The sequence below is a fragment of the Propithecus coquereli genome, unplaced genomic scaffold (genome assembly GCF_000956105.1).
Source record: "Propithecus coquereli isolate 6110/MARCELLA unplaced genomic scaffold, Pcoq_1.0 Scaffold4, whole genome shotgun sequence".
Classification (NCBI taxonomy): domain Eukaryota; kingdom Metazoa; phylum Chordata; class Mammalia; order Primates; family Indriidae; genus Propithecus; species Propithecus coquereli.
Genome location: NW_012149729.1, coordinates 7,557,855 through 7,577,032, shown reverse-complemented (window position 1 = coordinate 7,577,032; position 19,178 = coordinate 7,557,855). Strand labels below are relative to the sequence as shown.

The following is a 19,178-nucleotide window of genomic DNA, read 5'->3' as shown; positions in this document are numbered from 1 at the left end:
AAATCACCTGGGGATTGTTTCTAACCCCTCCCGGGTCTGGATAAAGCAGACCCTGGAGTGGACATGCGACCCCAGCTTTGATGGTACTTGTGTTGCTCAGGTGTTTCTAATGTGCAGCCAGGGTTGAGAATCACGTCCAAACTCAGGGATGCAGCGGAGAGTGGGAGTCTGAGGACCTATGGAGGGCTGCAGCAGTGAGAAATTCCCATGGCAGTAGCCGTCAGTACATTTCTAGGAACAGGGAAAACTGATCACTGGATCAGAAGTTGTTTCCTACTCCATGCCTCCAAAACGTCGGATCCTTCAGGAAAAAATGCGCAACCAGCAACAATCTCTGCTAGCATTGCTTTGGAGGGAATGAAAGATGGGTGGTGGCCGGTGTAAAACCCAAGCGCCCATGGATCGATGGATCAGTGGGCCACAGCCATGGCAGAGGAACAGGCTACAGCAGTGACCCCTGGGGTCTCTGGTGGAAGTGCTGCTGGAGGACCTGGGGGTTCCCACGCATGGCCACTGATGGAGGTGCTGGAAATGTTTTACCTGGACGATAAAAGAATGAGTGACTAAAGCCGAGGACCTTAAGTATTCCACAGTATGTCTAGATGTTGATTCTAAAATTTAAAAACAATAAACATCTACGTAATATTGTTAACTGCATAACCAAGTACTGTGCCAGTGCTGCGTCTCATGATCTCTCATCCAGTATCACAACCTCTGTGTCAATAAAGAATGTTCTTAAAGTGAAGTTTGGCATTTTCTTGTTTTACTTGCTACCAATTGCCTTGATCATAACCGCACAATCGTGCCACCTACTCCATCACTTCTCATTTCCTGGGGGCCCCGTGGGCCGCCATCCTCTGACTCCAACCTGGACTGTCTTGGCAGCTGAGACCTAACATCATGCCCCCCTCACCTGGACACACACTCTCCTAAATTCCATGTTGTTTCTTTCTTGATTTATTCCTTCTTTTTGCTGCAGCACATTGTTGAGTAACTCCTTCAAGGTGGGCACATTTTTTGAATTCTTGCATGTCTCATATGTCTTCATTCAGCCTTCACACTTGATTAATAGCTTGGCTGGGTATAGAATCCTGGATTGGAAATAATTTTCCTGCAAAACTTTGAATGTATAGTGCCACGGGCTTTTGGCCTCTAGTGTTACAGATGGGAAGTTTGATATCTGGCTGATTCTTTTAAAACAGATTTGTTTCTGTTTTCATTTCACTTTGTATTTTTCCCCTGTGAAAGCTTCTAGAATCTTTCCCTTATTCTTATGGTTCTGAAATATCACAATATTCCCCCCCACCACCATTGATCCTATTCGACACTCAGCAGGCCCTTCCAATCTGAACACTCATGTTCTTCAGCACTGAGACATTTTCTTTAATATTTCCCTCCCCTCCATTTTTTCTAATCTTTCTTTGTGGCATTCTAATTAGTCACTGAACCTTCTGAATCAATCCTCTATGTCTCTTATGTTTTTTCTCATGTTTTTTCAATACTTTCTTCCTGGCTTCTTGAAGAAGAAATTCCATCTGAGTAACACTGCTGGCTCTCTCTACCCCATTGCTCATGTCTCCCCAGAGGAAGAGAAGTGACTTGTCCAACTGGTGAGTTTAGAGGAAGGAACAGGGCTTGTGTGCCTGCGTTCTTTCTGGGGATCTGCCAGCATTTAGAAATGACTTACGGTGGGCTCCTACCATCAGCATGGGGCTCCCCTGCAGGGGTTCCCATGGCCACCCAGTGATGGGTGAGTCTGCCTGGCTCTGGGGAGGGCTGTGAGGCAGCACTGTGCTTCCAGACCACATTCTCCAGTGCAGCTTTTTTTTTGTTCAGTGAAACTGACATTTTTAGTCCATCTATTTGTCCATTTTTTCAGTTGGTTTCAAACTCAAGAGGGAAAGCGGGGGGTTGTTTATGGACCTCCTTAAACTCCATTTGTCTTTGGGGCTTTTTGTTGTACTTTCTGAGAGATTTCTTTGGCTTTCTCTTCTGAGTTCTTGTCCTCTAATTGCCACTTTTTCAAAGCCTCTCTTCTTATTTATAGAAGTTAATATCTTGTATCTCTGTGAGGAGACTAATTCAGCTTTTTCAAAATACTCTTATTGTCCCTGAATTACTGCTTTTTCTTCTGGAGTCGTTTTCCGGCAATTTTCCTTTTTATTTTTTTCTTTCATGCTGCTGAATTTAATCTAATCTGTGATAATCCTTGGATAGTCTCTTCATACGAATGAAGTAGTAAAAAGGTATTCAGGGGCTCTGGTTGTGTAGGTGGGGCTTGTGGACCAGAGAATTTTGCTTTTTGTTGAGTGGGTAAGATGCTGGCTCTTATGCTGGGATCCTAACTCCGGAGAGCCCAGGGGGTTAAATATAGACATCGAGGAGTTTTGCCCATGGAGGGGAGGGAAGGGGGTTCCTTATTCCATCTAGGGATTTTTAAGTTAATCTTGATTTTCAGGCCTGTGTTTTTCTCCAGGTTTTTTTTTATCTGTGGTACTCTCAGGGCACCCTGGTTCCCTTGGCTGTTGCCCCATCTGCTGCTTTTGTTCTAGACTGTGGCTTCTCCATCCTTCTTTATCAGTTACAATTTCTTCATTTGCTTTCCAATTCCCAGAAATTCATTAAGCTCTTGCATTTCTTTGACTATTCACCTTATTGTTTGTTTAAGCCATTTTTATTCCATTACTACAATTTTAATGAGGTTTGGGAGTAAAGGTAAAACATTACATGTCCTGTCCACATCCTTGAGTTAATTTGCACTTTGAAATGTTCTGGAAGGAGACAAGGATTGTGAGGGGAGAAAACTTCCCATTTTATAATATGATACTTTTCTGCACTGCTCAGTTTGGTACTTTTGTTGCTATATACAAGTGCTGTTTCTACAATAGATGGAGAAGGAACGCGAATAAGTCTCCATTACAAAAACTAGCTGTCTCTAGTGTGTGATGCTGGAAGCTTGGTTCAGAACATTAGGGCCACAGCCCATGATACAGTTACGTTCTGATTCCTATTTTGTCTCTTGAATCTTTCCTGAAAGGTCTCTTGTTTTACTCCCCTCTTCGATTCTTAATGCAGGTTGCTGTCAAGATTCGATTTTCAGCCTTCTTGTACACTCCTCTTCTCAATTCTCACAGCCCTCTTGCCTCTTTATCTCACCACACTGGCTGGCGTGATTCTTAGTCAACCCCTCTCCTCCTCCCATTTGCCTTAATCCCATCTAATTTTTACTCTGTGGCATCCTGTCAATACATACTAGCTCATTTGATATGACTACTTAAAAAAGATAGTTTTTCAAGTAACATCTAAGGACAGCAAGACTCTCTTGGTGTTAAGCCTCGTACAAACCATTTTTAGTTTAATATATATGTTTTCTCAACAAAATTCTTCAATAGGCTCATAATTGCTTCAGTACTAAAATCTTAGCACATTTTTTATGTGGCCCTTCATCTTTGTTTTGAACATTTTACGCCTTTGACCTGCAGAGGCTTGTTTTCTACTTTTAAAATTTAAGAAAATTAAAAAAAACCGAACTTCTAGATAATAGCATTCTATACCATAGAGACAGAAGTCTGAATGTTAGAAGAAAAATAAAGGGCTATGGAAGAAGGAAATACATGCATTGTGTAGGCTAGAACAATTCTGTTTCATATTTCTCTGTCCCAACTTACTGTCAGAGTATAATAATGAAGCACAACATCCATTAGGTTCTTACCATATAGCAAATCATGCTAAGCACTTTATATTAACTATTTTATTTAGTCCACACAACCACATAAAGTATATACTATCATTATCCCCATTTTACAGATGAGGATATTGAAACTCCCAGAAGCAGAGGAGCTTGCCCTAGATCTCACAGGCAGTGATATAACCCAAGCAGGCAGATCGTAACCCCAGCCTGTCTGACACCAAAGGTGACATGTTGAATCACTCCGCTGGTGTTTCTCATACTGGGGTTTGCCAGTCCAGGAGGTTCATGTTTCTTGGGTCCGGTGAGTTCTGTAAGTTCTTACACTTAGTGTTTACATATCTAATTACAGTCTAAAAAGAAATATTTTGCCAGTTACAAAGAAAAACTTCTCTCAAGGAAAATGAAGTTTGGTTCCTTAAGTCAGCTTTTCTGAAGGTTGAGCCCAAGCAATGCTTAGGGTGTCTTTACAAGACTTCTTTGAGGAACATTAGAATTTTTGTCTTGTATCTGCATTTTGCTACGTTTACAAACCCCGTATCATGTCATACTGATACTCTTCCTGTTAGAAAAAAGGCAATCCACTTTATACCGTGTGGAATATTTGCCAACTTAACAACTGACCTTACCTTAGAAATCCTAGTTAGGATTTATTTTAGGTCCTTAACATGCTGTGTTTTAACTAAATTATTTAATTAAACTTGAGCATTTGAAGAAGTGTTAGTACTTCACTTTTTAGTTGGGTGTATTCCACAAAGCAACTAGCATATTTCTGGTCCTGTATCAGTTTTCCTGAGGGAAACACCATATTAAAAACATACTATTTAATTTTCAGGTGCTGGCTTAAAGCCAAGTACATTTATTAACAATTAAATCCTTTTGACAGGTCCACATCTCCAAGATAGGAGTTACTCAAAACTGGACTAACGTATACCCTTCAAACATACATGGTCTGCAACTAGGAAAACAAGAAGTATTTATTGGCAAACTGTACAGCTGATTTGCTTATGCAAACATTTTCTAACTTAAATAAGATATTGTGATTTCTCGAGCCCTGTCATTCTTCAAAAACACTGACCATGGGTGGGCTTAGCTAGAAAATATAAGGTGTGGAATTTATATTTGGGTAATTCAAGAACATTACCATCGACTAACCATATATATAATAATTCTTATTGACTAATGAGGCAAGTCTAAAAAACATTTTCCATTAATAATAGAACTTTACATGTAACTGTAACAATTTTGTTAAGAGTTATTCCCTCTTTTGGGACTTTAATTCTGGTTGGTTTTTGATTCATATGATATAGAAAGAGCCACAGTATCAAGTATACACTCTTCTTCCCCCCATAGTGAAGGGAAACCCTGACTCCGTCACCCTGGCTAGAGTATAGTGGTGTGATCATAGCTTACTGCAGCCTCAAACTCCTGGCCTCAAGTGATCCTCCTGCCTCAGCCTCCTTGGTAGCTAGGACTACAGACATGTGCCACCATGCCTGGCTAATTTTTTAATTTTTTATAGAGATAGGGTCTTGCTATGTTGTCAGGCTGGTCTCAAATTCCTGCCCTCAAGTGATCCTCCTGCCTCAGCCTCCCAAAGTGTTGGGATTACAGGCATAAGCTGCCACACCCAGACCACATACTAGTTTTGGATCCAACAAGACAGAGGTGAGGCTGGCAGAACTGACCTAATTTTTCAAAATGCATTTAATTTTATGAACTAAAGAGACCAATCAGAAAACAAATATCTACTAAGTGAAATTTGTGCCCCACACAGATGCTTAAGATTACTGAAGGGAGGGTAGGGATGAATAGGAGGTTAAAGCAATTTGGCTCTGCAGTTCAATTCTGGTTTTATCTTCTTTCCTTTTGATATTCCTTACTTTTTAAGAGTATGATTTCTTTTTCATCATGCCCCAGTTCTCTTAGGTCAGACTTATTACTTATTTATTATTAATTATTTATTTTAAGTGGTATTAAGAAATCTACTCTTTGAAGTCTTTATTAGAACTTAGATTTCCTTGCCTGTAAGGTTGTGCTTGCATGTTGTACAATATCCATTTTCTGTTCACTTTGGAGGCTTTTCCTGAAGGTGGAACTTAGAACTCTCAGCTTTGTCCCAGCGCCCAGTGGGCCACACTCAGGGCCAAGCCCTGGAGCTCTGCAGCACTGGCCCTGGGTGTGCTTGTTTGGACAGCACAAGGAACTAGAAACTCTGGATCCCCTCACCCTCTGAGCTTCTCCATATAAAATACAAAAGGCCAAGTTGCATTTGAATTTCACATATTTTCAGTTAGCGAATACATTCATTTGCTAATTCTGGCCTCCCTATTAGACCTCAGTCTCCTCTTAAGCAAAATGTGGCTAACAATGGTGCCTACCTCTTGGGCTGGCTTCAAACCTGGTGTGTATGAGTATGTATTTTATTTTACATGGTAACGCTAGTTAGGTAACCTGTCCAAGGTTATGCTCAAGTATTAGAGCTAGTTTTCTGATCCCAGAGCCCTGTCTTTCTTACTGTCTCAGTCAAGATGACATCTGTGGCTAAGAACCCCTAAGGCGTAGAGTAGCCCATAATAATATTAACCATTATGTTGAAAATACAAATACAGTTTCCATATGCTAATTTTTTGTTATTAATAAACTTCAAGAAGTGTGCTATGTCTGTCCTTATACGTATATTTAAGGCTAAAGATAAAATTTAGGGAGATAGAAATTTCTCATCATTTTCCTACTAAATCTATTTTTTAAGTCATGAATTCAAACATATTACTAAAAGTTGAACTTTGATATCTGCCACTCTTTCAAAGTGGGCTCTAGAGAAACTAACAAATGCATAAAAATTAAACTCAAGTATTTAATTTTCTCCCCCATCGTTCAATGTCTTCCTCTTGCCTTCATAGTGACACCCAAATGTCTCTGCCCAGTGTTCACAGCTCTCCAGATCTGATTGAGACAAATTTCCAGCCTCGGCTCCTATTAACTCTCAGTGCTGAGCTCCGCCCTAGAGCCCTTGTCATTCCTCAACTTTATGATACAGTTTCTGCTCCAGTATCTGTCTTTTTCTTAGAGTCCTTTAATCCTGGAAAGCATTTTTCATATCTCAACCACGGGAAATCTTTATCTCCAGTTCAAACACCCAGTTCTTTTATGACACAATCTTTATCTCCTCAGCTAACTGGCCCTTTGGCTGATTTTTCTATTACACAACTTAGCATCATTTCCTTGCAATTGCATTACACTCCTCTCCCTGACTAAAATTTAGTTGCCTGTGGTCAGGGCTTCTTTGTCTTACTCTTATCCACATCTGACCTAGTACCCAAAATGGTGCCTTTCCCAAATATTTATTCCTTAACAAAATATCTGTTGAACCAATTTTAGTCCAAAAACACATGGGAATAGTGCTCTTAAACTTGCAGTGCTATTAGCTGAAATTTTGTGAAGCCCCCAGATCAGGCTAAGTTGCTTTGGGCATGTTCACAATGACTAGCAGTTATGTTTTCAGCATTTGAAAATAACTTTTTCCCATATACATTCATTTTAGAAAATTTGTGAGGACATAAACAAAGGAAAAAAGTCATGAGTAAACTACCTTCCAAGGGCAGATGCTGCTGCTCTTTTTTTTTTAATACAGAAATACTTTTTGTTTTTCTTGGAAATTCTCAACAAGGGCAACATGGAAATGTAGACAAAGGCAAATGGGAGAACACAACTGGGTTTGAACCCCCAGACCCTGCGCTTCATGGTTATGTGACACTGGGAGAGCTACTGCATCCCTCTGAGGCCCAGTTTCTCCTCTGAAAAGTAGAAATATTCATACCATGTTTTATTCCTACAAGGGTTTGGAAATATCAAGTTACAAAACACTGGACAGTATTCTGTAAGTTAGAAAATACTGCATGCCTGGTTTTATGAGTATGTTAACTGAACAGGAGATGACTCCATGGATAGACGGAGTGATGAGGTTGAATCCTAAGTTCAGTTTGGATTTCTGCCCAGCTCAGTTACCTAAGTCACAAATAACCTTCACTTCGCTAAAGGAAAAGGAACTAATTTTTATCGAGCACTGACTGCATGCCGGGTTCTGTGCTGTCTCCCTTACTCTTGTCTTCCCACATCACTGCATAATACTCTTCCACACATGAGAATGACTGAGATACAGAGAACAAAGCCACTGGTATTGCAAGATTAAAACCAAGGTGGGTTTGATTTCAAATCCAATGTTCTATTTTCATTATAGTAGGAGACACCTTTTGGGGAAAGTATTTTTATGGAAGTCCTCTATTCTTACAGAAACTTCCAGAGTGATTGAAGAGTAGTATTTGATTAGATACATGAATTATTTTGATATCAATACCCTTAGGAGAGTTAAAAGAAGTTGTAATTATTTCATCTTAGAGGAAAGAGTGGGCTAATTTAAAAGGCATTTGCAAGCCCACGAAAGGGAACAAATGGTGAATATCGACCTCTTGCATGTAATTTACCTAAGACCATCTTTAAGTGTAATGAGGAAGTTTTCACAGCATGGCTTCTTCAGATCTAAAAAGAGCTGAGGGAAACTACAGAATGTCCTTCTTAATAGAATAATTGTTTTCAACAGGTAGACTTATCTTTTTAGTACTTATTAATAGTCGTATTTGGAGGAGGAAAACTAGACTCAATCAGGGATGTGTATTCAAGTAAACAAGAAGAGAAAAATATCGTTATAAATTCTGCTGAAACTGTGATTAAAATAAATGGTATTACAGCACAGAGGATCTAAAATGATATTACAGTACAGAGACACATGAGGGTGCTCTAACCAGCTGCTACAATAAATAAACTGTTCAAATATTGGGGAAAATTTAAGGCCTATTGTGAATGGAAGTGTTGAAGTCTCATTTTTAGTATTGGCTAAACAGAACAGACTTGGAAAAGATGGTTTTTCTTTTAAATAAAATGTATTGGTCTCTCCCAACCCTCCTAGTTTAAAAAGTAGATGTTCGTATTGGCCAATTTGGAAGATACTGAAAAGCCCAAAGAAAAAGAAGAAAGTGGACTGATATTACTGTCAGCCCTGGGAGGATGGGGTTTTCTAGAACCAGGCCAGTTGGAGGCTTAGCTTAGGAGGCCTGCCTTCAAACACAAGCCCAGCCTGTTCTCATTTTGATTTCACAGACCTTCTGCTGGTACGAAGGGGGAGTAGAGACTGAGGGTCTAATGACCGCAAGAAGAGAATTAGAGACGCATGTTTATCTCAATACATTTACTCTCATTAAAGTTCATATTCACTGACATCATGCATCTCCTTGAAAAAGTCTGCCCACCCACCATTAATTAAAGCCACATTTTAAAAAGTCAGTGTGTGCACTTTTATTCCAATCAAAAGTAGCCTCCTAAGTTTTGCAGAGTAGGCAGGAGAATATCTGAGGCCTGACAGCTGTTCACCTCTACACAGTGAAGAATCATGTGATTTACATTAAAAGTCATGTTTATTCAGGGCCTAAAATATCATAGTTAAGATCTATTGTCTTGAAGAGTTGAAACATTCATTATCTAATGACCTATTTAGCAAAATTAACATTTATTTTGATAAGCCAACATTCTTTTGGATACAAAGTATGATCATATGCCTTTATCTTTCCAAATAGAGAAATATAACTGGACACCCTGTTTGAAAAGTTAAGGCAGCACACTCCTATCAAAGACACCACACTTTATAACTTATATGTGCAATATCAATGTTAAAACAAAGGTCAATGTGGTTTTTTTTTTTAATCTAAATCATTGCACAAGCAGTAATTACCAATAGTTGGAGGATTGCACAACTGTAGTCTATATTCTTGGCAGTGGTCACTGTAAGTTCATAAATTCATGAAAATAAGGAATGTTGATCTTTAAAGTTCAAGAAAGGTATTATTTGTAAACAGCTCAGGTCACACTCATCTTATTCTATGTGCTAAGAAAGAATTCTTTCCTTCCAACTTCCTTTAAACAAGGTTCGTTCTCTCCAGGATCCTAGTAAAAGGGTTTTCATCCAAACAGATCTGCATTCTTTTCTATTTTTTTTTCCTATTAAAGCCTCCCTGGGGACCTTTCAATTTTATGCTGATCTTTCTTTATATATTAATATCAAGCACATTTTTATGTTATGTCGATAAAAGACAAATTATGGCTATCTCTTCCTATTGGCAATTAGATTATTCTAGAATCATTCTGATCGAATATTTGATTAGCCCAGCCAGTTTACACTTTCTATGCAAAGGCATCGAGTGCAGCATTCAGATTCTCTAGTTACTCTGGTCATGCCACCATATGGAAAGACATGGATCATCATTGAAGCTGAACATCGGCCTGAAATGGTTTAATCCTAAATCAAAGCACCCCAGACTAGGAGTCGAAACCTGACTTCTTGTCCTCACTTTTCTACTGACTCACTACGTGACCTTGAAGACTTTGTGTGACTCAGTGTCCTCATCTAACAAGTGGAGGTTAGCAGGTGCATACTGACCCACAACCCAGGAGGTTAGGTAATTAGGATGAGAGGACAGGGGACTGGAGTACACTTTTGTGGCCATGTCTTCCCCTGGTCTACTTACTCATTCAATGTCAGAAATCGTGAGGAAGAGCTGGCTTGGTCTGATTCTAAAAGAGAGCATCCTTGAATCTAGAAGCCAACAAACCATACCTGGTGAGTTGCTTTCATGAAAAGTTTGGGAAAAGATGCTCTGGGTCTTGATCTCCCTTAGATATAAGCATCCAACACAACATTCCTACGTGGGATGAAGCACTATCTTAACACACAGACTGTATCTTCTGCCCAGATGATACAGTATCCACAGGGACCATAAAACACTTGACTCAACACAAGCCAAAAGCAGTGGGTGGACTCCTTCAGCTCAGCTGTGGAAAGGAAGGTGGAGTGTGGATGAGGATATTTCAACCCAGTCAGTGGTATTCTTTAGAACAAACAGCTATGGGCTGGGGAACAGTGGAAAGTTGTGACTTTACTGCATTTTATCAACTCTAGGAAGATTTAAGATAAGCTCTGCTTAAGCGATTCATAAAGCCATGAAGTCTACAAAATGAGCACTCGTGCATTTCCATACCTTCCTGCCAGCTCGGTTGTTATGAAGATTCATCAGAGCTCTGGCATCCTTTCCTTTTCTTTCCTTGGCATCCACAAAGGCTCGGGCAAATTTGATCCCATAGTCAATGTTATCACTGCAGCCACCCCAGTCGAAAGTGCCCTTGCTGTCCTTGGCGGTTCCCTTCTTCTTTGGATCACAGGAACAGGATTTTAATTCTCCTTGGCTACAGGCCCTGGTGATGGCAAATACAACTCCAGCTGAGGAGATGGCGTAAACAAAGGCAGATTCCCGACTACCTGAAACAAAAATGCTTTTCTTAAAAGTGGTCTGGTGGTGCTAGTTCTGAATAACTTTCACATGATGACTGTTTAATACTTGATCTACCTCTGACGTCCTCTACCACTAGACAAAAAAGTTCTGATATTCTTGAAGGATTCTTTTCTAGAGCCGGAGCTCTTTCCTTAATGTGAATCATCACCATCAAATATAGGTTTTTGTCAATTTAGATATCTGTTTGACAACTCTGCTTAAATAAAGAATATCAAAGACGGCCATGCCCAGCTCCTAGCTTCATATTAGTCTCATACACACACTTGCCCTGCTTTAGCCAGGAGTCCTAGATGTCCTAGAAGAGCATAGTATCTCTAAGCCTCAGTTTCCTCATCTATGAAATACAGTCGAAATTCTACAATGCTGTCATTTCGTAATATATTTGGATATTCACGACACCATGGCTTCCCTTCAAAAAAACTTCCAAACTGCTAGGCATTACTGAGGACACACATATACATTTAAATTATTGAGAATGAAATACTGAATTCTAAGAAATCTAGGGACTGAGGTGGGAAGAGAATTCTGGCAGTAAGCAGGCCCTTGCATTAACACTGGAGAGCTTTGGCTTGGCACTGACTTTCACAAGCAATTGAGAGATTGCTGAAGGCAATATGCAATATCCTAGGGTTACATACTATGTCTAACTATTAAGGTGAATTTACTTTCTTCTGGAACACCTGCACTAATCACTAGTATCGGGCAAAAGACAGCGAAAAGCTTTTCTTTGGTTTTTCTGGAAGGAAACAAATTTACCGCCTATAATTAGACTTGGGCAAAAACCCTTTGGGGTGCTTTCTTAGAATTGTTCTTTATTAGAGCACAGGCTACTTTTACTTAGAGGCTGAAAGGTACATATTTCAGTGCAATAACTACATTAAATTATTTTAATAATCTGTAGTAACTCATAACACAGTGTTGTGGTATAGTGACAGATATAAGGCTCTTTAGGGTCCGTGTGCACCTCATTTTTCAAGTGGAGCTGTATTTCATTGTTATTAGCATGCCCTTTTATTAACGGTTGCTGCAGCAAATATATTAACAATCAAAATAGAAGCTGGACAACCTGATGCCAGTGAAAGGCAGAAAACAGAGAACCATTCGGTGATTCAACATGTCAAGACGAGTGTGACTTTTTGAACCACACACAGCTGGCAGAACAAACCACCTTTTCGCATTGAAGCCCTGCTTGTTTCCGTTTGTCATTCAGTGCTGAAATTTATTATACATCCCTCGCAATATTTGCTCTGCTAGTCTCATTATTAAAAATCAGGAAAACATATCTACACCATATTAAATGGCACTTACCTCAGCCTTCAGAAAATATCTCCCCCAAACCTCTAACCATCAAAAACGGAATCAATCATGCCCTGTAGTTAGGTGAAATCAATAATATGAATATTTGCCATAGGTAGCAGGTAGTGCTCTCCAGAGAGAACTGTGATGGTCATGGGAGCTGTTTTAAAGAGTCCCAGCTTATATTATAAGGGCCACAGATATTCTAAGTGGAATTGAGATGTTTTGTAAAAGAAGGTGACTAATAGATGCTAATGTGGCTTAATCTCAGGTAGTGGCTTTCAGATAAATAAAATTCTTATAATACCCATTTTTATAGTTTAAGAAAACACCTTCTCCATAGTTACCCCATTTATCTTCTAAATCCTAGTTTGGGATTTGGAGTCCAGTGTCCATCTTTAGAGAGATCACATAGGGGGAAAATTCCCAAATGCTTAAGTATTTACCACTGGTCTTATTTTTTACAGAGAAAGAAGAGAAGTTTTATGAGGTGGTCTTTTAGGGGAAAGGCATAGAAGATGTGGATGATAGTATGTCAGACACCAGACAGTATTTTGAAAGCAATAGAGAAATAAATTGTCTATCATCCTGGTGCAACTTGCAAACAATTACATTAATTTGTTGGCTGAAAGAAAAAAAAATCACAATCTGTTACATTTCAGGAATCATATCCAAAGCAAAAATAACACCTTTCTAAATAGTTTTCATTTATTATTAAAACACATTACTAAATAGCTAGATGTTCATTTATTTAAATAAAAAATTAGCAGATTGACTGACTTTTCATTTTACCTCCAGATGGTCTGGTATCATGTAGATATGGCCTTAAGATGTTTTCAGTTAAGTGTTTTAGATGAATCACTAAAATGTTATGTGTGAAATAGTGGCACATTTCAAGAGCTGGCTTTGTAACAAAACAAATTTTGATCTTGGGCCTCTTCTTAGAAAAACTGATTCTTTTTAAAGCCATCACAAAAATGAAACAAAATCCAAATCTAAATGGTGACATTTAAACTTCCCGACATGTTACTATTGAAGTTTCTCTAATTTTTGGATTGAGATAAATCAAGAATGTCTATTAAGTACATAGGCACAGTTTTTATTTGGGGTGGGGGGTTGTTACCTTGGAAGGCAAAACAGTAGAAGCTAGGCTTTCCTGAAGGTTATGGGTTGTTCAACTCTCTTTTGAAATATTTGCCTTTTAAAAAAAAAAAAAACAAAAACAAAAAAACGTTTACAAGGATGAGACCTAATCACCTTTTTGTTTGTTAAGGCTCATTCTAGAAGTTTGGAGGTGTATTTTTGCAAGAATATTTTTGGGTTTACAAGTTCTGTCTTTGTTTCTCTGCCTGTGACTGGTAACTGTCTGTTGAATGAGTAAATTACAAATGTTTCTGAAATTGTTCTGTCTTACTCTGACTCTCTCAAGCAAAACAGGCAAATGTTCTCCATTTCTGTATGATCACGGGATATTTTAGTAACTTTTATGTCCTCCCTATAAATAGTGTTGCTCTTTGCCTTTCCTATTCATCTATAAGCACATTTGGGTTTCCAAAGGAGAGTTTTTCACAACTCCAAGATGTAAATTTCCCTCCAAGCAAATTAATTGTAAAAATCTTTGGATAGCTTCATTGGAATCTCATGATTATTTCCAGCATAAGCTGCTTAAGGCCAAATTCAGCCCTCCCATAACCAACACAAAATCATCACTGACAGTCACAGGAGTTTACATAAACGTGTAGGAAGGAATCTGGCCTTCTGTGAAGGATGGAAAGAAATTGTGGAGCATGAGTGTTTTAAGTTCTGAGTACTGTGGCTCGAGTTTCATCTTAAAGAAATCTGAAGGAAGTACAAGTTAGAATCTCTTATTTACCTGAGGCCTTAGAATAAGTCAGACTAGTTCCATTTCCTTTAATTCTAACCTCCTCCCTCTTCAGCAACTCTACAACTCTGAAGAAACAGATATTGCCAAGATTATGTTAAAGTATTTTATGAATGAATCTCCAGCTTTCACAGATATACTATCTTTAGGATCGCTGGTCAAAATTGCTTCTTTGATTTGTAATCTAAAGTTGTTTTTTGTTTTTTTTTTCTCATATGGCAACATCTTAATGGATCTAGAGGTGACCATTACCTAAATGAGAAGCACATCTAATTAGAAATCATTGCAAAATGGTTGCAAGCACTTTGAAAAAGAAAAATCTTGATGCATTTTAGACACTGAGAACCTGCACATGGTATATGCAAAGATTACTTGAGCTAGATGCTTGCAACTGTCTTTGACAAGGTCCAGTACTTTAATTGATTCACTGGTGAGATAATCTAGGTGAAGTCTTAAAATTCCATGGAGCTGAAATTTACTATTAACCTTTCAAAAATTTGCGATGTCATATCGAAACTCCAAAAGGAATGCAGAAGAATATAGTTCTTAAACTAGAGAATAAAATTGCAGAATATCGCAGTAAATTAACTTTAGGGATACTCTGAGAATGAGAGTACTACGCCCTTGGGGGATTTTAGAGACATTCAGTTATGCGTTTGGCCTCATAAAACCCTAGGGCTGTGATGATTACATGATAGAAACACCCTCTGTTAAGCATTACCAAGTGCACAGTCCGGATGATTTTCTTAGGAATGGGGGGGTGGGCAAAAACAAGGGTAAAGTTTCCTGTTTCTGAGGTTCACACATAAACTGCTGTGTTTTCAGTCAGATTTCCTAATAGCAAATGGGCTGTGACATTTCTTGGAGAATACTAATAATGCCAGGTCAGCAGATGGGTATTGTTGGAAAATAAAATCTAATTTTCAGTTAATTTTCTCCGATTGTATACCAGCTAGTGAGCTGCTTTCCATATTCAGAACTTTTAGGAAATTTATTATGTAATTAGATAACACTTAAGGCTCCTTCTAAGGAAGAAAAACTCTTATGTATTCATGTTTTCCACCCCATCCTCAAAAATATCCTTATTGTCTAAAATGTAGCTGCAAAATAACAGGTGCTTACTACAAGTTCATCCATTCATTCACTGTAATGAATTCCTCATAGGGAATGAGTGGGGTCTGCAACGCAAAAGGCGCCAAACATGGTGCAGGAAACAGAGGCTAGTTCCTGCTCTTATGTGAAAAAAAAATGTTTGATTTAGACACAGAGTGATCCAAGTCTGAGTCCTTGAATGGGCAGTCAAAGGTGGTGAGTAGAGATTTGTCTCTGCTTCTTAATAATACTTACATGGTGGTGGTATAATAATGACAACCTTTGGCAGAGAAAAGATTTGAGCATTCTATCCTGATCATATGCTCAGATTTTTTTAGAGAAGTCCCAGAAAGATGGGGAAAAAGTCAAAAGAGCCTTGTGGCTACTTCTTCCCTTCATCTAGAGGCAAAATCTGAACAATCCGAACATGGCTGATGTGCAGGGTTGACATGATGGACAGAGCAAAGAGTGAGGAGACAAGAGTCTAGGGTACCACTTCCCACTCCATGCCTGGCTTCCTGTAAGACTCTACGCTAGAGTTTCTGATTTCTCTAGGCAGGGACAATGTCGCCCAACAGAACAAACTTCTGATTAAATCAAATGCAATACATGATGAGCAGGGGCTTTGAAGACTGAGGGGACTGTGTATGGAGCCCGGGGGGCCCACAGAGCTGGGTGAAGACAGGGGACTTACTTCGGAGCAGGACCCTGCCAAAGAGGCTGTGATCCCTGTCCAGGGTGTTGCAGTTCCAGCGGTGCTGGCGGAACTGGTGCTGGCACTCGGCTGTCCACTCCGAGACACCCAGGCTAATGGCACGCATCACATCCGGGTGTCGGTGGCACAGCTGCCGCTGGCGGCTCACCAGGCCTGGCACATTGTCACACATCACTCTGGAGGAGCCACCTGTAGCTCTCATGTACCTGTAAAGGACCAACACAGAGGTGAGAGCAACGTGAACAGCAAGGCCTGGCTCAGTGTTCCCCAGGAGACTAAAGAGTTCAAAGCACTTTTCAAATATGAATTCCTTATCCTTTTGGTGGTATTAGAAAGCAAGGGTTATTTACTTTTGATTCAGTAGAGAAACAGGCAAGGCAGGCATGGAGAGTGACCTGGTAGAAGCCACGCCCAAAATGAAGTGATGACTGTCTCCTAGACATGAAGGCGGGTGGGGGGGGGCAGGTGACATTCTGGGCAGGTAGTAGAGGCAAGGACTGGGTCGGTTGGGTCGGGGAACTCAGTGACGGGGGAAGAAGCAATGTGTTTTGGGGAGAAGATGTCAAATACTTTTCCCAAGGAGGCGTAATGTGTCTGGACTTGGCTTCAGGGAGACCGACCTTTAGAAGCTCCTCGTTCCCACTTATTTGACATAATGTCTTAAAAACTGTCTGTATCTGTCTAATCAACACCTGCTGGTATCTGATGTTACACTCTCCTCACAGACATGCTGTTCTTTCCTTACTGAAAAGTCCTTTAAATATTTCCATTTTCTAGCTCTTTTTGGCTTTTACCAAAAAAAAAAAAAAAAAAAAGCCTTTGGAAGAAATTCTTTCTATTGTTATTAAGGACACTAAATGTTTGGAAGAATCAAACAGTGTTATAGCTCCATAAAGTACTTTTTGAAAAGAAACTTTAACAAAAAATTACATCATCATCTCTACCCAGATGTTCTCTATTAGTTGTGAAATGTTTAGAAAGGTACCTTTTATATAACCCAAGCTGCCATAGGTGTCTTTTGAAGCGATCAAACAAGGAGAATGTCTTTTTCTTGTATTTTCATTATTTTATATGATCATAAAATCGTTACAGCTGTGACTTCCAAAATATATATTTAAATGACAGCTGAGAGACAATGTGACAAAAAGCCTGAGCAATAAATAATGTTTATACACCCATGGAAACAGAAATAGTCATTTTATTGAAAAATGGTCAGTCGGATAAATCAATCTTTGATCCTGTGTCAGCAATGTCAAAGCTAAACGCCTTCCTGTTCAAAGCGGGCTTAGGAAGGGATTGAACCCCTCTTCCCATCAGCGCGTTGCCTTGCTCTTTGAAGAGCTCCAGTGTCTTCCTAAAAAGTTCCCTGCTCTAGTCTTTCTTTCTCTGAGACTCCTTACTTTTGCCGGATTCTTTAAAAAACAGCCCACGGGAACCGGTCTTTCTGAATCAGTATTTTAATATCTGTTCTGAAACTTTTAGGTGCAAGGAAGTTACAGGACTCTTAACTCCATCTCTTTCCAAGATCAGAAAATCGGGAGATGGGGAAGAGTTTCTGGATGGGGAGAGAATCTGCCTCTGGAACCGTTAATGTTCAACGTTCCACCACTGTGCAAAAATAAATAAATAAATCACAGATCAACGCACAAGGGAAAGTGGCAAAATTACTGCTTGGGGTGATGGTTTTGAACAGGGTAACATTTTAGAGACAGACCCCGGGGGCTGTAGCTTTGCATTAACGGCGATAGTCTCTACCTGGAGGCACCAACGTGTTCTTCCGCCCCACTAGGGCGAAGCATTAGGAATGTGGAAGGACGGGAAATAATACAAAATCACACGCTTTGGGCTCTGCAACTCTTGACTGCCTGCATTGGCCCGTCGGTTTATCTGGAGGCAGTTTTGGGAGGGCGGGAGGCGGGTGGGGGGGCGGTTGTGGTTTTCAAGGTGAATTTATACACACACACACACACACACACACACACACACACACACACGTCTGTGCTAGACCTGGCTAGCGCGTCTCTCAACAGGATAAGAAATTGGCTGATTTTGCTGTCGCTCAGCTGGATCCAAATAAACCAAACATCAGAGCTCTCATTTGAGGGGGGATGTGGTTTTTTTGGAGTTGTCAAAGCTGAAATGATCTGGGGAAAAGCGAAGGGGCTCGCGGTCTGCGATGAGGGAGCGCAGTAGCCAGGGTTCGGGCCAGAAACCGAGACTGCCGCGGCCGCGGGGACGCGCCGCCAGGAAGGGTCTCGGTGGCCGGTGCAGTCCCAACTCCCATCTCCAAAATCCCCCCGCGCCGGTGCGCGCGGACTTACCACCATGAAGAGCTGACCTCGGGGGTGAGCCAGGTCAAGAGCAGAGGGAGCCAGAGCCAGGTTCCACCGAGAGGGGCGTTCATATTAACCCCCTTGCGTCCGCATCAGGTCAGACTCCGTGTGCGGGCGCCATGCGTGCCCGGAGCAGAAGCGCTCAGCGCCGGGAGCGCCTCGTCACGGCAGCCTGCGCCTCGCCGCGCCCCCGCCCCCCGCTCGCGTCTGCGGCGAGTGGCGAGACTCGCTGATAAAGTTTCAAACGACGAGCCCGGCGAGCGATAAAGGCCAGCTCGGGCCGCCTCGCCCACAGCCCAATTCCCCAGGCGCGGCGAGCGCTGGCAGCCCGAAAGCTCTGCGCGCCTCCCGCGCGCCCCTGTCCTGCTCCCCGGCGGGCGCAGCCCAGGGAGGGGGCGCTGCGCCTGGCGGGGGTGGGGGAAGCGCAGGGTTTTATACCGCAGTGGAGGGAATGATGGCAAGAGATGTCTGGGGTGAGGTGAGGCGGGGAGGGAGGAACACCTCTGCGTGGCTTCGAGCACCCCCGGAGACAGGCGCCTTTAGGGAAGCTCGGAGCCAAAGAGCATCCGTGGGCTCGGGCCACAGGAGCGCGCGTTCCGGATAGGCGAGGCCACCCTCCGGCAAACATAAGTCCCCGAGCGGGCAGTGTGGAGAAATGAGGGGGAGGATAAGATTACTGTGTACAGGATAAAAGAATCCAGAGATGATTTTCACTCATTGCTTCGCTTCTCTCCCTGACGCTGAGAGGAAGAGCCAGCGTTTGTAAATTTGG

General features: G+C 41.0%; 1 protein-coding gene across 1 annotated transcript in view; it reads right to left on the bottom strand.

The window, feature by feature from the left end:
- Positions 1 to 18,775, bottom strand: part of WNT2 (wingless-type MMTV integration site family member 2) — a 40,246-nt gene extending 21,471 nt beyond the window's left edge. Inside the window, exons 1-3 of the mRNA XM_012652760.1 lie at positions 18,395 to 18,775; positions 16,053 to 16,279; positions 10,777 to 11,054 (exon numbers count right to left, since the gene is read on the bottom strand). Of these exons, the coding sequence (XP_012508214.1) occupies positions 10,777 to 11,054; positions 16,053 to 16,279; positions 18,395 to 18,477 (588 nt within the window). The 5' untranslated portion in view covers positions 18,478 to 18,775. The remainder of the gene's footprint in view (positions 1 to 10,776; positions 11,055 to 16,052; positions 16,280 to 18,394) is intronic.
- Positions 18,776 to 19,178: the final 403 nt, after the last annotated feature.